The following is a 20,393-nucleotide window of genomic DNA, read 5'->3' as shown; positions in this document are numbered from 1 at the left end:
ACTGGAGTGGGTTGCCATTTCCTTCTCCAATGCATGAAAGTGAAAAGTGAAAGTGAAGTCGCTCAGTCATGTCCGACTCTTTGCGACCCCATGGACTGCAGCCCACCAGGCTCCTCCATCCATGGGATTTTCCAGGCAAGAGTACTGGAGTGGGGTGCCATCAGAGCAGTCTGTTGACGAAAGAAGGAATGTCTTAAAACTCAGAATGGCACTAGGCCCCTCATCCATAAGATGCATTTTGGGATAATCTTGGCACCAGATGATTCATCCCGGGCCATAAAACAACTGACTTGAATCTTGTAGAAGGGCAGATTACCATACAAATAGTTTCATTTACATAGATTAGGGGAACAATATCTGAGTATAACATACTGGTTTGCCAAGTAGGTTCTGAGCCATTAGGTGGAACTGACTTGAAGACAGAGTTTGGGGTAAATGCATAGTACATTAACATAGCTTAAGACAAACATTTCCATAAAAAAAAAATGCATTGGTTAACTCAAGGTTTGAGAATAGTTAACTTCAGGTGAAACCAGGTGTCATTATGGCAACACAGTATTTTAAGAGAAACCTTTTAAATTTGTATAGAGAAGGGAAAAAAATTACTAGTTTGTTTCCTCCTGCCACTTAAGAGATAAAAATGTCTGACACTTTCAGCCTATTACCTCCGTTTGGAGACCCCTGACCTTCCTGCCTGTTACCCTCTCAGCTGGACTATAAAGAAAGCTGAGAACTGAAGAATTGATGTTTTTGAACTGTGGTGTTGGAGAAGACTCTTGAGAGTCTCTTGGACTGCAAGAAGAACCAACCAGTCCATCCTAAAGGCAATCAGTCCTGAATATTCATTGGAAGGACTGATGCTGAAGCTGAAGCTCCAATACTTTGGCCACCTGATAGGAAGAGCTGACTCATTTGAAAAGACCCTGATGCTGGGAAAGACTGATGGCAGGAGGAAAAGGGGATGACAGAGGATTAGATGGTTGGATGGCATCACTGACTCCATGGACATTAGTTTGAGTAAACTCCAGGAGTTGGTGATGGACAAGGAAGCCTTGTGTGCTGCAATCCATGGGTGGCAAAGAGTTGGACAGAACTGAGCAACTGAATTGTAAATCTTTGCTGTTTCTAATCTTTTTGTTATTTTAAGCAACATTGCAATGAGCATTTTATAGCTAAGTCTCTGCCACATTCTTATGTTCCTAGAAATGTAATTGCACATTCCAAGCATAGGCAAATGTGATTTTGATACAAATGACTAATTGTCGTCCAGAAAAGTTGTGCAATTTGACTTTGTATGGTCATTGACAAGCACACTCATCTCCCCAAACTTTGCCAATACTGGGTATTTTTCTGTTTGAGTGATGAAACGTTCTCTCTTTTTGCATTTTTTAAGTATTGATGAAACGTGATTTTTTTTTTTCCATGAAGGGCATTGGCATTTTTGCTTTTCTCTCTGTGTATGTATTGCTTGTATTAACTGGGACTTTTTCAACTGCAAATAAAGAAAGTCACACTTGCTTAATCAAAATGAGAATTTATGGACTCAAAATTGAAATGTCCAGGGCCAGGGGGATGGCGGGGGGCGGGGGGAGTCAGGGTCAGAACTAAGACCTAGAATATGCCACTTTGAAACAAGGGCTTTCTCTCTTCATTTCAGCCTTCTTCTGGGTTGCTTCATCCTTAGGTTTCATGAGATGGTCCCCAGCAACTCCAGGCTTATATCCTTAAAATTCCAAATCCAGGAGAAAAAGGAATGTTTCTTCCTGGTTACTCCAGAATAAGTCATGGGGTTAGCTCTGATTAAACTAACTTGGGTCACATGTCTATCTTTGATCCAATCACTGTAGCACAACAGATGAACTACTGTTGATTGGATGGGCATAGGTCACATGACCACTTCTGATCACTCTCAGCCAGTCCTACTGGAACCACAGGGGGTATGGATGACCCTAGAAAATCCAGGGGCTGTTGCCAGAGCAGGAACAGAGGCTGGTGAAGCCCAAAGGACAGCTGTCTTCAGTAATGCCTGGACATTCACTTTGCCAGTTTTATTTATTGGATGCTTATTCAATACATTTCATAGGATTCCAAAGAACTCTGTATAATAGGACAATAACTTTGTCATATGTATTTCAAAATATTTTTTCGTTTGTTTGCTGTCAACTGCAATTTTTTTTTCTACAAGTAGGTTTCAAATCTTTATGGAGTCAAATCAATTAAATTTTCCTTTATGGTTTTAGCATTAGGCTTAGAAAAGCTTTGCCCACCCTGAGATTTTATATTTGCCCATATTTTCTCTTAACGCTTTTATCTTTTCAATTTGTCCATGATACTATTTTGTCTATCTGGAATTTATGTCAGTACAATATGTGAAGCCTATTTCCCACACATGTGTAGTCTCTGCCAACAAAATTTACTGAATAATCTATTATTTTCCCCATGGATTGGAAATGCCTTTAATTTTCACATGCTGAGTTACTTTATGTATTAATATGTGCTTCAATTTTTGTCCTTTGGATTCATGTCCGTTTATCTTTCCTGTAAGGCCTAATTTAAAAAATAAATACACTTATAACTAACAATTATTTTACAACTGAAACATAAGATATTTATAAGGAACTTCTTAAAGTGGGAGTGCAAAGAGAATGGTTAGGCATGGTCCACATCTGTTATGTGTTCACATCTGTTACTTCTTCAAATAGGAGGAAACAGAAGTTCATTTTCTTTCACTTACTCTCTCACTCCCTCTTCTACCTCCCCCTTTCTATTGGTGAATGTCTGACTTTTGCAGATGTCCCACAGGTTTTTACAAGCCAGGAGGGAAAGAACCCAAGAAACAGAGGTTGCTACTCCAAAGGTCCAACATAGCAAGTGTTTCAAAAAAGTCAAATCAAAACCCATCTTCCTGGTCACACACTCTCACATCCTCTGCAAAAATAAAATACAGGTCATTCTGAGAGCTGAATTAATTCCCACCGAGGCAGGTTAGGGTAGCTTTGGTTTGGACTTCAGAAAATAAGACTTTATTCCGCTCTGTTGGTTGACTCTGTTTTCAGTCCTGTTTTCTGCTTCTACCTAGACTATCTGCATCCAGATAAAACTGTTGCAATAGGGATTCCCTGTAATAAAGAGAACTTCTGACAGCTCTCCATGGAGTGTTGGAAGACCAATGACATGACCTGTGAGTCTAATAAAGCTAATGATGCACAAAAGATGAGCTGTGCCTGAGTTCCTCTGTAGGGAACTGGGAAACCAGAAAAGCAGAAGGATCGGCCGTGGGTGCCGACGCTGAGCTGTTGTGACATGCAGGCAAGGTGCTCGGCAGTCTGTTGAACAAATGAGTGATGTACGGACATGCAGAAAGTCCATGATGACTATTTGTAAACCAGCACTTTGAGGAAGCTGAAACTGAGTAAGTACATGCCACTGTCTGGTCGCAAGGGGTGAGCTGCACAAATGTGAAACAAGAAGAAGAAATGACATGAAAAAGAGTCAGAGAGATTGGGCAGCCCCTGAAATGTCCTCAGCCTCTGGTGGTTTCTGAACACCTCCCTTCCGAGAGCATCTTCTCTGAGCTCTGCATTAAGCAAGGCACAGGGGGCAGGGTGGTGGTGGAGAAAACAGGGCATTTGTGTTTTGAGCAAACAGGGCATTTCCAAAATCAATCTATACCACAAGCGTCCTTGCAGTAAGATCCTCTTTCCTAGGGGGCCCTGGAGGGGGAGAAGCTGCCCAGAGAACTTAATAATAAGATGATGTCACCTATCCCTGGACACTTGCTGCATGAGTTTGGGCCTTTACATATTTATTTGTTTTAGGTGCAGGGGAGAGACTTTTACAATTATTTTCAGGAAGAGGGCATGGATCATATACATACCCAACAAAGAGGTGAGAGTCAATGTATAGCAACCCTTTAGCTATATAATCATTGTGGGCTTAGTATGCAGTCTTCAAAGTCACTGATTACAAGAACCAGGTGGAAAACTCTAACAGCAAATTGGACCATGTGTTGGGGGGAAGGGGTAGGAAATCAGGCTGCTTTCCCTTATTCTATTTTTTATTTTCCTATTTTAAAAATTATTATTACTTTAATTGGAGCACAATTGCTTTACAATGCTGTATTAGTTTCTGCTTTACACCAGCGTGAATCTATTTATTTCTTTGGCTACAGGGTCTTCGTGGCAGTGTGCAGGATCTTTAGCTGTGGCATACAGACTCCTAGTTGCAGCATGTGAGGGTCTACTTCCTTGAGCAGGGATAGAATCCAGGCACCCTGCATTGGGAGCACAGTCTTAGCCACTGAATCACCAGGGAAATCCCAGTTTTCCCATGTTCTGATCAAATCACAACAGGTGGTTTTGGGTCATACTAACATAAAGTCCAGCACCGTGGCTTAAACAACGTCAGATTTACTATCTTTTGTTTCTTTTGTTATGTGACATCTCCCTGATTCATCACTGTGCCATCCACAAAGCTGGCTTCATCCTACACTGATTTGTCACATGATTGTGAAACAGCCGTCCCTGGCAACTAGGTCTATGGGCATTCTCATTCACGCCCTGTCTGATGCTGCTGCTGCTAAGTCGCTTCAGTCGTGTCCGACTGTGTATGACCCCATGGACTGAAGCCCACCAGGCTTCTCCGTCCATGGGATTCTCCAGGCAAGAACACTGGAGTGGGTTGCCATTTCCTTCTCCAATGCATGAAAGTGGAAAGTGAAAGTGAAGTCACTCAGTCGTGTCTGACTCTTAGCGACCCCATGGACTGCAGCCTACCAGGCTCCTCAATCCACGGGATTTTCTGGGCAACAGTACTGGAGTGGGGTGCCATTGTGTATTTCTCTTGCAGTCATTGAGTAAGAGTCCTTTCCTTTAGCCTGACTGGGCCCATCTATGTCACTTGTCTTCTCCTGGGCCCTGGTGGAAATTCACATCCTGAATGGCTACAGTCTAGTTTTCTGAAAGTGGTGAAGCATCAGAAGGACTTCCCTGGTGGCCCAGTGGTTAAGACTCTGTGCTCCTAATGCAGGGGCCACTGGTTCGATCCCTGGTTGGGGAACTAAGATCCCACATGCCATACAGTGAAAACAAAAAATAAGTAATAAAAAATAAATTAAAAAAGGAAGAAGCATCAGAGATTTAGCACTGGTATGGACTAGTCAGATCCAGAAACAAACAAGTTAGTTTCTCTTGAACTACATGGGTAGTTGAAGAAGAGCAGGGTGGGGTCAGGATTGTTTGGAAGGAGGAAGAGGGTGTGGACATTGGTAACAAGTAATCAACCATGCCTGTTGCACATTCATATACAGCAGTAGAACTTCCTGTAGCTGTGGAGTGATCTGGACTGTGCTGTGCACAATGGCAGCCACCCATCACTTGGGGCCACTGTGCACCTGAAATGTGGCTGGTGTGATCGGAAAACAGAATTTTTCATTTTATTCAATTTGAACTAATTTTAGTTGGACAGCAGTCAGTGTAGATATGGGGAATAATTTCTCTACTGTGAAAAAAAATAAGACAACAGAGAGTTGGGATGACATGTGTGAGCTAGACAGTGTGTGCTCCATCTAAAGGTTGGGTGGTTACCTGGAGTCACAGATGGTGGCTATGGGAGAATGCAGGCATATTTTCATTTTCTCATGCTGCCTAACAAACCTCCGCAGAACTTAGTGGTTTAAAGTAACAGCTATTTAGGGACCTCCCTGGTGGTCCAGATTTCCCTCATAGCTCAGTTGGTAAAGAATCCACCTTCAATGCAGGAGACCTCGGTTTGATTCCTGGATTGGGAAGATCCGCAGAAGAAGGGATAGGCTACCCACTATAGTATTCTTGGGCTTCAGCTGGTAAAGAATTTGCCTGAAATGTGGGAGACCTGGGTTCGACCCCTGGGTTGGGAAGATTCCCGTGGAGAAGGGAAAGGCTCCAGTATTTTGGCTTGGAGAATTCCGTGGACTGTATAGAGTTGGACACGACTGACTTTCACTTTCTGGTTGTCCAGTGGTTAAGACTTCCATGTTGGGAACTGCTGGTTCAATCCCTGGCTGAGGAACTAAGATCTCCCATGCCACACAGACAAAAAAGATTAAAAAAATAAATAATAACAACTGTTCAATCTGTTCATTTTTCTGTGATCTGGTTGGAGGTTCAGTGGGGCAGTTTTTCCTGTTGCTGTTTCTGGGGGTTACTTATGTGTCTTCTTTGAACGGGAAGGCCTGCTGGAAGGCTGGAGTGCTGGGACCCCTTCTCCATGGAGTTGCAGAATCTTTCCCAACACATGGTCTCTCCAGCAAGGTAGCTTGGTCCAGGACTCCCAAGGCACAAAAGTGGAAGCTGCCAGAACTTCTCAACGTTTACCCTGAGACCTACTCAAGGACACTTCTGCCACAGTTCCTTCACCAAGGGCAGGTCACAGACAGCCCTCTGGCACTGTGGCCTGCAAAGAATATGTAAAGACACAGATACCAGCATCGTAGCTCAAGTAGGGGCTTGGGGGAGTGGTCACTCATGTCACAGGCAGCCACAAGTCCCAGTATTGCCAGGGCTTCCGCCTGTTTTTTCAAGAGCAGCAGGGCATCTAACTTTACATGTGAAACCTCCCAGTGTTTAGCTATTGGCTCACTTTTCTGGGCAATGGCTGTACTGAAATGCAATTCACATACCATACGGTTCATTCATTTAACATGTACAATTCAATGGTTTTTAGTATATTCACAGAGTTGTGCAACTATTATCATGATTTCAGAATACTTCACTACCACAAAATGAAATGCACAGGCTTTAGCCGTCATCGCTCAATCTTTCCGTCCCCCCAGCACCTGGGTATCACACACTAGCTTAAATTCTGTCCCTATAGGCTTGCCTATTTTGGACATTTCACAGAAACTGAATCTTACATTATGTGGTTTTGACTCACTTCTTTTAAAAACCACAATCAAAGGAAAACATTCCTGCCCGCTGAATATATTTTGCAGCCCCTGGGTACAGAGATTGGGGTGCACGGCACACCTCCCGAGAACCAGGTACAAGTGCTTACCAGTCCTAGGTGCACATCCTGAGTCCTGTAACTGCCTTCCTCTCCCCCCCCCCCACCCCACTGTCCCCCTTTTTGCCTGGCTTTATCCTTCTTAAATGAGACAATCTAATTGGGTTAGTTTGCTGTCCTTCAAAATGGCACATCTGTTTTGGGCAGAGCTCCAAAACTAAGTAACCATGTGATTCCACTTGAAGAGCTTTATTTTCATTCCATGTTTAATGCAAATATTATTCTGTGCTTTGTCTGAGTGTATCATGCTGTCAGTCTTTAAAAAAGAGACTCATAGTTTTTGACTTATCTACCAGCTGGAGTATGGAAGAAGCACTGGACTAGGAATTAGTTTTGGAGCCTTTTACTCAAGTCTAAACTCTAATGCCTACTAGATGTAGGATTCGGGACAGGAATCCTGAGGGGGTTGCTTTTTCCACTAGCAAAATTTGGATACTAATATATGCTGCAGAACATCACAAGAGTCTCAAAAAAAAAAGAAAAATAATAGGTGAACATAACAAGTTCTTCCAACACCATTTACAATTCAACAAATAGTCATTCATTTATTCATTTAATTCCATACATATCTATCACTGGCAGGTACTGTCCTAGATTCTAGGAATACAGTACCAGAAAAAAACAAAATCTTAGCACTCTGAGCTTTAAGGACAGCTACTAAACATCTTCACAAAACAAATAAGCATAAATTATAATGGGTGGTGTGTAAGAAAATTGTATCCTGTCTTCTAATGACATATAAAAGGGGGATCTGTTCAAATCTGGGAAGATCAGGAAAGGGACATTGGAGCTGACAGCTTAAAATGATTAGCACTAATGGATATGGTGGGAAAAGTCCTATGTTGGCATTCAGTTATCTCTCATTAAATATTTATTAAATATTTATCTACTGCCTGCTGTATGCCAGCACCTTGCTCTGCTACAGTCAAGATGTCAGACATTTTGAAAAATAAAAAAGTTAATACATGCTGCTTCAAGCCTTTTAGGAAGGACTACTTACCCAGATGACCTACCGGCAAGCCCACAATTTAAAATCCCATGGGAGGAGCCTGGTAGGCTGCAGTCCATGGGGTCACTAAGAGTCAGACAGGACTGAGCGGCTTCACTTTCACTTTTCACTTTCATGCATTGGAGAAGGAAGTGGCAACCCACTCCAGTGTTCTTGCCTGGAGAGTCCCAGAGATGGGGGAGCCTGGTGGGCTGCCGTCCATGGGTCACAGGACTGAAGCGACTTAGCAGCAGCAGCAGTAGCAGCCGCTGGAGTTAAGGATGGAGGAAGAAGAGGATGTGGTCTTGCTCGAACTGAATCATTATAGCCCCTTTTCCCAGTTTCTGAAGCATGCTGAGGACTGTTTCTGCAGGACACTCTTCAGTTCCACCACGCGGTACCCGTGGCACTGTGACAGTGTCTCACATAGGTGCCCGGCGGTGGGGTGGGGAGGATGGGGGGCGGGGGTGAAGCACGGTGACGAAAAAGACACACAAGAACCCTGCCGCCATAGAGTTCATAACTGTGGGGGCCACGTACAAGCTGGGGACAGAGGAATAAGCATAAAAACGTGGCGGAGAGTATGTGGAAGCTAAAACAGGTTAATGGGATGGGCGTGGAATCCACTTTAGATGGACTGGTCAAGAAATGTTTACAAGGAGTCACCACTCCAGTTGAGGGCTGAAGGAAAACAGAAAGCCAGCCATGTGACAAGGAAATCGGCTCTGAGCTTGTTCTAAAGCAATGGCTCTCAGTGCCGACTACTTTGCACTCAGGGTTCATTTGGGAACATCTGGAGACAGCTTTGATTGTCACAACTGGGGAACAGAGTGGAATGGGCATTTAATGGAGACTAGAGGCCAGGGATGCCATTACTCATCCTACAACGCACAGGACAAACCGCCAAAAGAACTATCTGCTCCCAGAGTCAACAGAGACAAGATAGACAACATTCCAGGGCCGGGAAGCCGGCGCGAGTGCGGGGCCAGCCTGAGTACACTGCCTGGAGGGCAAGGAAAGGCTGAGATCACTGCAAGAAATCTGGGAACCTGCGAGCGCGAGACTCTGATTTTTACTTTTAAAACCCTCTCTATAGTCACGCCCCCGCCCTCTCGCACAACAGCTGGCGGAAGCCGGGCCACCTCCCGGGCAGACTTCCGGGGCGCGACCGGAAGTCCAAGCGGCATTCGCGGCAGGCTCGCCCTATGGGGACGCTCGTGGGGCGGGCCGAAGAGGCTGGCGGGACAAGTCTCGCGAGAAGGGCGGCGGGGACGGCGGTGGCAGAGCCGGGCAGAAGCCGGCAGAGCGGCCCGGGGGGCGGCGCGCGAGTGGGCGCATGGAGGGCGCTGGCGATGAGAGGGCGCCGCTGCTGGGCGCGCGGCGGACGGCGTTCGCGGGCCGGCGCGCGGCGTGCGCGGCCGTGCTGCTGACGGAGCTGCTGGAGCGCGCCGCCTTCTACGGCGTCACGGCCAACCTGGTGCTGTTCCTCAACGGCACGGCGTTCGGCTGGGAGGGCGCGGAGGCCAGCCAGGCGCTGCTGCTCTTCATGGGCCTCACCTACTTGGTGTCGCCGTTCGGGGGCTGGCTGGCCGATGCGCGGCTCGGCCGGGCGCGCGCCATCCTGCTCAGCCTGGCTCTCTACTTGCTCGGCATGCTGGCCTTCCCGCTGCTGGCCGCGCCCGCCACGCGCTCGGCGCTCTGCGGGGCCCCCGGCCCTACGAACGTCCGCAATTGCTCGGCGCCGCCGTGTACCGACACACCCACTCGCTACTGCGCTCCCGCAGTGCTTTCCGCGCTCGCGCTAGTGGGCCTGGGCGTGGGCGCTGTCAAGGCCAACATCACGCCCTTTGGCGCAGACCAGGTGAGGGGTCCGCAGGTGCGAGGCGAGGGGGCGGGATTGGCTGCGGACCCGGTAATCCAGGTTATCACCCGGGCTGCCTGCGGTGGACGCTAGCGAGCGGAGCTGCAAACTCGGGGGGCCACCTTCCAACAAAGGGGCCTTTGGAGTTGATTCCCGGGGGCGGGGACAGAGGCGTTTCGGTACTAGGCATCCGCAAGTGCAAAGGCCCTGGGGCCAGAATAGAGGGTTGCTCTGGTTGTCATAGCAGCTGCAGTGGCTTGTTGTTGCAGCACGGAACACATCAGAACACGTATTGTGTACAACACCTACAACACGTACACGTATTGTACGCCTTAAACTTACAGGAGGTTGTCGACAAGTATGTCTCAAACAGAAAAGAAATGGGAGCAGAGGTGGCAGGTAGGGGCTTCGTGATGTGACGCTTTGTAAAGAGTTTGAGGTTTGTCTTGAATACAGTAGGAAGCCTTTTATGGGGTTTGAGCCGAGGGTAATGTGATCTGATTTACGTTTCAAAAATATTCAGTCTCTGTAGGGCAGGGGCCTGGCAGCTGTGGCCTGCCAGCCAAATCTGGTCTACTTCCTGTTTTTGGAGAGCCCGCAACTTAAGAATAAGAATGATTCTTAGGTGCTTTTTTTTTTCTTTTTTCTTTGAAAAAAGAAAGTTTGTGTGTGTGTGTGTTTGAGACAAATGAAACTGACAGGAAACTCACATTTTAGCCTCCATAAATAAAGTTTTATTGGACCACAGACCTGCACCTACCTGGTCACCTATCAGCCATGCTGGGACTGCTTTCACAATAGGATAGCAGAATCAAGTAGTTGTGATGACAGACTGAATGTTAAAATGTAAGCTGTTTACACCCTGCCCCTTCACAGAAAAAGTTTGCAGTCTGGTATAGAGCTTCAGTTGTATGGAAGGTGCTGACACCAGGTAGATTAGGTAGGAGTCTATTGCACTGGCCAGGTGAGAAATTAGAGATTTGCATTAGGACGAGGGCAATGGACAAGGGATGAAGTGGTGGATTTAGGATGTTACGAAGGTGGTGGTTGTTGGTTAGTAGCTAAGTTGTGTGTGACTCTTTTGCGACCCGCCGCCCCCCCCTCCCCCCCCAATGGGCTGTAGCCCGCCTGGCTTCTTCTGTCCATGGGATTCTCCAGGCAAGAATACTGGGGCGGGTAGCCATTCCCTTCCCAGGAAATCTTCCCGACCCAGGGATTGAACCCAGGTCTCCTGCATTGCATGCAGAGAGGGCGCCAGAATTGCTGGCTGATCTTATGCAACAGAGAAGGCAACTCCTAGGTTTCTGGGCCAAGTAGCCATGTGATTTCCAGTATTTACAGAGGGCCTACTGTGCATCAGGCCCTGTGCTGAGTACTTTGCCAGTTCATAGGACGCCTCTGTTGTTACTGTGCCCATTTTGCAGATAGAGAAATGAAGACTGAAGAGGTTATATCATTTGCCCAAAGTTACAGAGCTAGTACGTGACTGAGCCGGGCTGCAAGAACTTGCATCCTTTGAATCTGAACATCAGTCACACCTGTGAAAGGCTATTATGGTGAGGCGATTCCTTATAACAATGCTGGAGATAATAGTTGCCTAATGTCCTGAATTCCTAACCACTTTCCTCCGCACCATGGAATGTGCTTTACATACCTGAACTCATTTGAATCTCTTATGAATCCTAGACCTATTTTTAAAATGAGGAAATGGAGGTGCAAAAAGATGTGTTTCTTTTGTTTTGTAGTGAGTGGCCACACTGTGCTTTAGGTGCAGGCTTGACTCCTTAATGTGTACTTTAGCTGAGATGGGCGTTCTGTGATGGTTCTGCCAGCCTTCAAGGCCAGGACTGGGAGTTCTTCATCTTCTGTTTTTGTTTTTTTTTTAATTTATTTTATTTAGTCTTTTTTTTGGCTATGTTGGGTCTTCATTGCTGCGCTCATGCGTTCTCTAGTTGCAGGGATTGGGGGCTGTACTCTTTGTTGTCCACAGGCTTCTCGTGGTGGCTTCTCTTACCGTGGAGTACACGCTCTAGGGCGCACTCGTGGTTGTGGTGCTCAGGCTTCAGCAGTGGCGTTAGCAGGCAGGTTGATAACCCCTGGACCACCAGGGACGTCGCTCCATCTCTAAAGACAAGGCCACAGGACTACAGTGCGTGCTGAGTGTGTAGGTTATACCCCACTGTGCTGAGTGCTCTTCCTACACTGTCTTACATAAAACCCCGCAACAATTTATATCCCATAATTATCCCTGTTTTACAATAAACAGAGGCTTAGCAGGTTTGACCAGCCCTGGTCCACTGCAAGTGAGTGGGGAAGCTGGATTTAAACCCAGAAAGTCTGACTTAAAAATGACTGCTTTCCAGTAGATAATAGATAAGTGATCAATACTCCTTAAAAGAAAGAGTGGTCCCATAGAAGTTCTCTAGAAGGCATGACAGAATTTGGACTCTTTTGATGTGTAATTAAATGTGGACATTAAAAAGAAATGTGCTGTTCTGCAAGAGAATTGACCCAATCTCTCTCTTTTTTTTTTTTGACCCAATCTCTTCTGACATGACACCGTCATGCAGAACAGATTCAGGGCGATCAAAGATTTGACCACCATACACAGCTTTGCGATTGTAGCCCACCTTCTTTAAAAGTCATTTATCAGGATGACTGGGATAACTTGGTTACAGACCACATAGTAGATAAAGTTGGAGAAGGCGATGGCACCCCACTCTGGTACTCTTGCCTGGAAAATCCCACGGACGGAGGAGCCTGGTAAGCTGCAGTCCATGGGGTCACTAGAGTCAGACATGGCTGAGCGACTTCACTTTCACTTTTCACTTTCCTGCATTGGAGAAGGAAATGGCAACCCACTCCAGTGTTCTTGCCTGGAGAATCCCGGGCACGGGGGAGCCTGGTGGGCTGCCATCTGTGGGGTCACACAGAGTCAGACACGACTGAGGCGACTTAGCAGCAGCAGTAGATAAAGTTGCATTGATGTTAATTTCTTAGATGATGGTTTGAGGTCTTGTAGAAGAACAGCCTTATTTTTAGGAGATTCGTGATGAAATCTTTGGGGTGAAATATGATGCTGCAACTTAATAGTTCAGCCAAAAGAGTATTTTGTATATGTACAGAAAAAGAACTAAGGATGTAGATGAAAGCTATGGGTGTGTATGGTTTACTGTTCTTCCAACTTTTCTGTATGTTTAAAAATTTTTTAAACTGAAGAAGAATCTGCCTGCCAAGCAGGAGACCCAGGTTTGAACCCTGGGTTGGGAAGATTCCCTGGAGAAGGAAATAGCACCCCACTCCACTATTCTTTCTGGGAAATCCTGTGGACAGAGAAACCTGGTGGGCTACAGTCCATGGGTTCGCAGGAGTCAGATACAACTTAGCAGCTAAATAGCAGCAGCAGCAAGGAGATGGCCATCAACTGATGGATGGACATATGCGGAATATACTTCAACAGTAAAAAAGAGATGAAGTACTTGCTTCAGTGTGGATAAACCTTGAAACCATCATGCCGTTGAAAGATGCAAGGCACCAAACACCACATATCATAGGATTCCATCTATATGAAATGTCCAGAATAGACAGCTCCATAAAGACTTAAGAGATGAGTGGTTGCCGGAGTCAGGAAACAGGGGAGGGGAAGCCCCTGTGAACAGAACCAGGTTTCTTGCTGGTGTGATGAGAAGGTAGAATTGGAAAGCGGTGGTGGTTGGACATCTGTGAAGACTGAAAAAGACTGAGTGGTACATTTCAAAAGGGTGAATTTTATAGTGTGAGAATTGTATCTCAGTGGAAACGAAAATGTTAGTACCTTCAGCTGGAGTGCCTGCTGTGTGCCAGGTGCTGGCTGGTTGAAGGGGATTTCAGAAGTCTCCCCTCCCTCCCCTGCAGGTGCAGGGAGGTATGGCCAGGAGCCTGCTCTCTGGGCATGAAGCCTGTAATCTGTTCTTCAGGAGGAGCTAGTTTGGCATCTCCTGGCCTGTCTGAGTTTGAAGAAATCTATTTGTATTTTTAAGGATTTTTTTTTTTTTTAATCTTGGCCGTGCCCTGCAGCTTGCTGGATCTCAGTTCTCTTACCAGAGATTGAACCTGGGCCACTGCACACTGCCGGATCCTCACCACTAGACCACCAGGGAGCTCCCAGGAGCTTTTTTGTTTAATTGAAATATGATTGATTCACAATGTTGTGTTAGTTTCAGGTATACAGCAAAGTGATTTGGTTATACATTTATCAGATCAGATCAGATCAGTCGCTCAGTCGTGTCCGACTCTTTGCGACCCCATGAATCGCAGCACGCCAGGCCTCCCTGTCCATCACCAACTCCCGGAGTTCACTGAGACTCACGTCCATCGAGTCTGTGATGCCATCCAGCCATCTCATCCTCTGTCATCCCCTTCTCCTCCTGCCCCCAATCCCTCCCAGCATCAGAGTCTTTTCCAATGAGTCAATATCCTTTTTCTGTTTCTTTTCCACTATAGTCCATTACAAGGTATTGAATATAGTTCCCTGTGCTATACAGTAGAACCTTGTTGTTTTTCTGTCTTATATATAGTAGTGTGTATCTGTTAATCCCAAATTCCTAGTTTATGCCACCCCCAACTTTTCCCGTGGTAGCCGTAAGATTGTTTTCTATATGTCTGTGAGTCTGTTTCTGCTTTATGAATAAACTCATTTGTCTGCATATAAGTGATATCATGTAGCATTTGTCTTCCTCTGCCTGACTGACTTCACTTAGTTTGATTGTCTCCAGGCCTATCCATGTAGCCGCACATGGGATTATTTCATTCTTCTCTGTGGCCGAGTGGTATGCAGAAGGTACCTTTTAGGCTTCTCTATCACTCACGCCTTTGTGACAGGGCTTCTGGGAAGCAGTCTGAGGGAGAGATGAATGGGCCCAGGCTGTGCAGCTCTGAGGAGGAGGCCTTGGCTGGCTTTGGAATGAAGACTTAAACCACAGAGTCCAGGGGCGATGCTGATCTGAATTCTGTCAGCCCCACCTTTCCCCCAGTGCTTAACCTTTCTCAGAGGTCACAATCATTCTTAATGGATGGATCTTGTATTTGAAATTGCAGACTGAAAGAACTTATTTTACAACGAGAGCAAAGCTACATTTCACCTAGAGGAAAGAAAAGTTGCACTCGTGTGTATTTAAAGGAATTTTTCCACATCAGCCTACTATTTGACTCACTGCACAGGATCCTGTTCTTCCAGCTGCTCTTTGAGTTGCAGCAGTGGTGTCTTTTGACCAGTCACATGATGGTCTTGTTTGCCCTTGATCTGGTGGGGCAGGAAGCGAGGGTACAGATGGTGATGTAATGTGACCGACGTGAATTGAGGGTGTCAGTCCAGGGCATGGAGGCATGTGATCTGTAGTTTACAAGGGCAGCTTCCCATTTGTTCCAGAAAATTACTGGTATGTGGTTATTTAGGGCTTTAGTAATAGGCTTAGGTTTTTAAAGTAATTTGGGTGCATTACACTTGGAAGTTCAAATAAGTTGATTGCCAAGTTCACCCGGATGTGCGCAGCGCCTCTATAGACAGTGGGAAGGGCCCTGATATATTTCAGTTAATGCATAAGTTGTCTGTGTTAATTTTCGATATTTTGTTTACTGGCCCTCTTCCCTTTTAAGTTTGCTCCCTACCCTAATTACTTGTTTTCTTATCTTTAGTTATATTTTCTCTGTAGCCATTGGCCTGCTTACAATTTTTTCTTCCCTCTGGTTTGTTCCCAGGAGATCACGAGTATTTGAGTCCATTTTAGTGACATGGTAACCCACTCCAGTGTTCTTGCCTGGAGAATCCCAGGGACGGGGGAGCCTGATGGGCTGCCGTCTATGGGGTCACACAGAGTCGGACATGACTGAAGTGACTAAGCAGCAAGGGGACCTCCTTGGTACTCCTGGGGTTAGGACTCGCCTCTGCTGCAGGGACATGGGTTCAGCCCCTGGTTGGGGAACTAAGATTCCAGAAGACACATGGCACAGCCTAAATAAACAAACAAATGCATTGTGTCCTCAGGGGGAGCTGTCTTTCTTAGAAACATAAGACATCCTGCATACAAATCATGTATTCACTCATTAGTCTTGCCATCATTTGTTCTTGGATCTCTGTTCATTTCTGACGTGGAAGGGAGTCAAGTTTAAGCTCATTCTGATAACGTGAGGTTTGTTTAAAAACTCAGATTTTCAGTTTTAGACGGTGATTACCACATAATTACTTCACGCATATTACTTATTACCATGTTGTTGCTGTTCAGGCATTAAGTTGTATCTGACTCTTTTGCGACCCCAGCATATTTCATCATGTTGGATTAAAATTTTTTGGAGGGATACATGATTCTGATTCTGTATTTACACCTGTACTTTGATCTTAAAAAATAGAAGTTAAAATGTCATATCACATAATATGGCTGCTAAAAAGATGGTTTTTGTGCATCATAACTGGTTGTTTAAGCCCCCAGTGAGAACCTCCTTTCTTACTTAGATTACTCTGTGGATCAGAATTCAGATCTGTTACTGGACCAGAAATTTGTCCAACCTTTTCATAACCTGTAATGTAAGGACAAGACAACAGAGGTTCCCGAGACAGCAACACCCGGCAGTCTTTGTACACAATCCAGCATCAGCCTTTAAACCAGGAGGTTTGTTAAAACATTTTATGAGATGAAACTGGCTAGAAATGACTGGCTCAAGCACATTCTCGGGGTGTCACGTAGATGTGAAAAGCTATCTTCGGGGAGGGATGTTACAGGGTGCCCATGCCCACCCAGACTGTCTTGTCTGCACCAGGACAGGCCCCCACTGGGTAGGTCTTGAGGAAGGTGCTTGTGTAACCTGGTACTTCTGTTTGTCTATGTTCAGGAAGTCAGTGATCTTTGAACCTTTAAGGAATCCTGTTCTTATCAGAACTTCTTTTGATTCCCCGAGAGGTTTTCTGGTCTGAAAACAGCACGTGGTTTTAGTTGCACTCTCTAATTTTCCTTTGGTTCCAGATGTATCAAGGCTTGGAGCTATGTGGCTTTGAGTAGAAGTCCTCTGGAAAGTTGTTTAAAACGCAGACTCCTGGGCCCCAACCCCAGAGATGATGAGTGTCTGGTCCTGGATAATAATAGGTCCTGTGAATCTGTATTTTTAAGGAGCATTCCTGGCATTCCCAAAGCACGTGGTCCCTGGGAGTTACTTTGAGAAATGCTCTAGGATTTGTTGAATTTAAGTATATTTAAGAAATCTGTAATAATTGAAAGTATAAAACACATTTTTTGTCAAGGGACCCTTGAGCTTATCTGTAAACACCGTTTGATTGTGCTGCTGTTTTTCCCTTTTTTTTTGGCCGTGGCTTGTGGGACCTTAGTTCCCCAAAGAGGAATTGAACCTGGGCCCCAGAAGTGAAAGCACCAGGTCCTAACCACTGGTCTGCCAGGGAGTTCCCACATGCTGCATTTCTTAAAGACTGTGATGACAGCAGTAATTGATAGAAAGCTGTATCAATGTATCATACTATTTTATATATATGTATAAAGTGGGTTTCCCATGTAACGCTAATGGTAAAGAATCTTCTGCCAGTGCAGGAGATGCAAGAGACCTGGGTTCGATCCCTGGGTTGGGCAGATCCCCTGGGGGAGGAAATGGCAACCCACTCCAGTATTGTCTGGAGAATCCCATGGACAAGGGAGCCTGGCAGGCTACAGTTGATGGGGTCACAAAGAATGACACGACTGAGGGCACACACACACACACACATACACATACATAAAACAATGTATATAAAAACATCATATATGTTTTTCGTCCTTGAAGGTGATCACACGGGTTTAAGTCTTTTTCTTCCCTGTTATTTTAGGTTAAGGATCGGGGTCCAGAAGCCACGCGAAGATTTTTTAATTGGTTTTATTGGAGCATTAATCTGGGAGCAATCGTCTCGCTGGGGGGCATTGCCTACATCCAGCAGAACGTGAGCTTTGTCACCGGCTACGCCATCCCCGCTGTCTGCATCGGTGTCGCTTTCGTGGTCTTCCTGTGCGGCCAGACCTTCTTCATCACCAAGCCGCCCGACGGCAGTGCCTTCACCGACATGTTCAGGATACTGGTATATTCCTGCCGCCCCCAGAAGCGCATCAGGGAGCACAGTCCTAGCGGGTGAGCGGCTTTATTCTCATCATAGGCTGCTCCACGTGACTTATTAACCACTCTAAAATAAAGTGCTCGCTTCTGTCTGTCCTGTGCTCACCGTTGAGGGGGTCATGGGGTGGGAGTTGAAATGTCTCACGGCAGCGCCAGGAGTGTGAAGTGTCTCCATCTCCATCTTAAAGATGAGCCAGCGGCCTCCCTCCTTCCCCGGCTCTCGCTTTTTCATTTCTAACCTGCACTTTGACCCTCCTCTCACTGCTGATGTAGATGGAGGCCCCGGACTGCTTAGCTGTATAAAGAGGATAAAGACAGAGGCTTGCCGAGGGCATTGAAGAGACAGTGTTAAACTTGATACGTTTCTCTTTATTTTAAAAGGCCTGGACAGTCCTTTGGCTCAGAAACCGAGCAGTTGCTTAGTTTGTAGGTGTAGGCTCCTTAAGCAGTGAGCCGCTGCCTCCCACTTCAGGGCCAGCAGCTGAGCAGGTCAGCGCGGGCCGTCCTCCAGTGGTCACGTCAGCCGCTCTCTGTGGACAGGATAGCAGAATTAAGATGCTCGTAGGGTAAGGCCGTCGTCCCGTTAACACGGGACTTCCCAGGTGGAGCACTGTCTGCCCACGACCTGAGGTTTTAAAGCCAAAAGTCCCGGGTCTCAGGGAATCCCGGGCAAGCTCTGGCGGAAGGTCGGTCACCCTAGTTGCAGAGTAGTGAAGAAAAGTCCAGAACTTAGCTCACAGAAAGACCTCAGAAATTTTTGGTGTTACTTTTGACATGTAAATTAACGTGTATTAAAAGACTTCCCTTTTGCCTGTACTATTCTGGGAATTATGACAGATTTATTCTGTCAGGTAACCACAGTCAGAACGTAGAATATATCCATCACCTCAGAAAAGTCCTCGGGACCATTTGGAGTTGAGCCTCTTAGGGAGTATTTTGATCAAGACAGGGGCACTGAGATGGGTGCTCAGTCCCCGAGGAGCCTCCTGCCCCTCTGCAAGGAGGGCCCCCGTTGCAAGAACGTTCTGCAGACTGACCCGCGACTGTCTGCCTCCTCGTGGCTTGTCTCCCTGTATCCTGTTTATGTCCTTGGAGCCGTCACAGATGTCTCATGTTCCTCCCACGTGGTGGATCCCACAGCCCTGCCCCTTCGCTCCCGGCTCATGCCTCTGGTTGCTTTATCTGTCCCCAGGCGGGGCTCCACAGACTCCTAAGTGCATTCAATGTCGCATTCAGACTCACAGTTCAGAGCAGCTGGTGGTGCGACCACACTGAAGAATTTTTAATGATTGAAGCCCCGCTGCCTCTGCAGCTGGCAGCAGTGCTTTACTGGGGCCTCATTTTAATTCAGCAAAAGCGTGATTTCAGATCCCAGATGTTTAGCCTACAGATTAAGTACCCACTAGCAAAATGTGTCATTAAAGTTTCAGAGTGTCTTTCTGGGTGGTACCTGGTACACCTGTGCAAGAGGACACACTTGCTTTGTGGACATGTGGGTTTTGATGCACAAATGGCGTGGTAAAGACTACTGGGACTGGGGAATCTATTTTCCCTTTATGTTGGTTTTTGAAGTCTTCCTTGGCACAATTCAAAGAGGACCAGCTTGCAGAGAAGTTGATGGTCTGGCAAATTCTCTTGACAGTACTCTCCTTATGCACGGGTTGGGGCTGTCTGATCTTGAGCAGGTCAGTGACCTTGCAGAGCCTTCTTTTCCTTCTTGTGCAGTTGGAGAGGTCCCCTCTCATAGGATCATTGTGAGGCCTAGTAAGCTGATAAGAGGCCAGTCAGTGGTAATTAATTGATGAGGATGCTTTTGCAGAATGTCGCTCTAGAAGCGAAGGAAGCACTGCATCACCCAGCATTCCCTTATTTATGGGGCCGATTTCATCTGGCCCAATCCCAGTTTCTTTCTGCTCTAGGTGGTCTCTGTTTTGTTTTTGTTTTTTTTTGCGGGGGGGGGGGTCTCTGTTTTGAAGATGTTTTAATGCTGTTTTAGATGTGAAATCCATGCCTGTCAGTTCAGTTCATCAGTGAGTGGAGACAGTGCCACACCGTTTGTGAGAGACTTAACCTCTGTGAGTTGAGGATCTGAGAGGTGATGGCCCCACCTCCTCCTGGGAGAGGGTGCACAGCTGCACACACAGCCTCGGCCAGGGCTCTCGGGGAGCACTTGTCTGTGTGCCTTGTCGTTTGTGACTTGTGGCTCCATGTTGGACCCTTGTATGTTACAGAATAATAACACTAACAATGTGTGTGACGTGGACAAAGTTTTAGATGTGTAGTGACTTAAAATAGTTTTTAAAATACTTTAATGATATGAAAACATAAGCATTATAGCCAGCAACCTGTGTGCATGACTCTGTGTGTGAAGTGAATTTG

General features: G+C 46.2%; 1 protein-coding gene across 1 annotated transcript in view; it reads left to right on the top strand.

Moving 5' to 3' along the window:
• The first annotated feature begins 9,280 nt into the window (after nt 1–9,280).
• The window catches only part of SLC15A4 (solute carrier family 15 member 4), a 29,245-nt gene continuing 18,132 nt past the window's right edge, over nt 9,281–20,393 (top strand). Inside the window, 2 exon segments of the mRNA XM_005904066.2 lie at nt 9,281–9,890; nt 17,734–18,029. Of these exon segments, the coding sequence (XP_005904128.2) occupies nt 9,366–9,890; nt 17,734–18,029 (821 nt within the window). The 5' untranslated portion in view covers nt 9,281–9,365.

Source organism: Bos mutus, chromosome 17, assembly GCF_027580195.1.
Source record: "Bos mutus isolate GX-2022 chromosome 17, NWIPB_WYAK_1.1, whole genome shotgun sequence".
Taxonomy (NCBI): domain Eukaryota; kingdom Metazoa; phylum Chordata; class Mammalia; order Artiodactyla; family Bovidae; genus Bos; species Bos mutus.
Note: the sequence above shows the minus strand (reverse complement) of the source record. Positions and strands in the feature narration are given on the sequence as shown.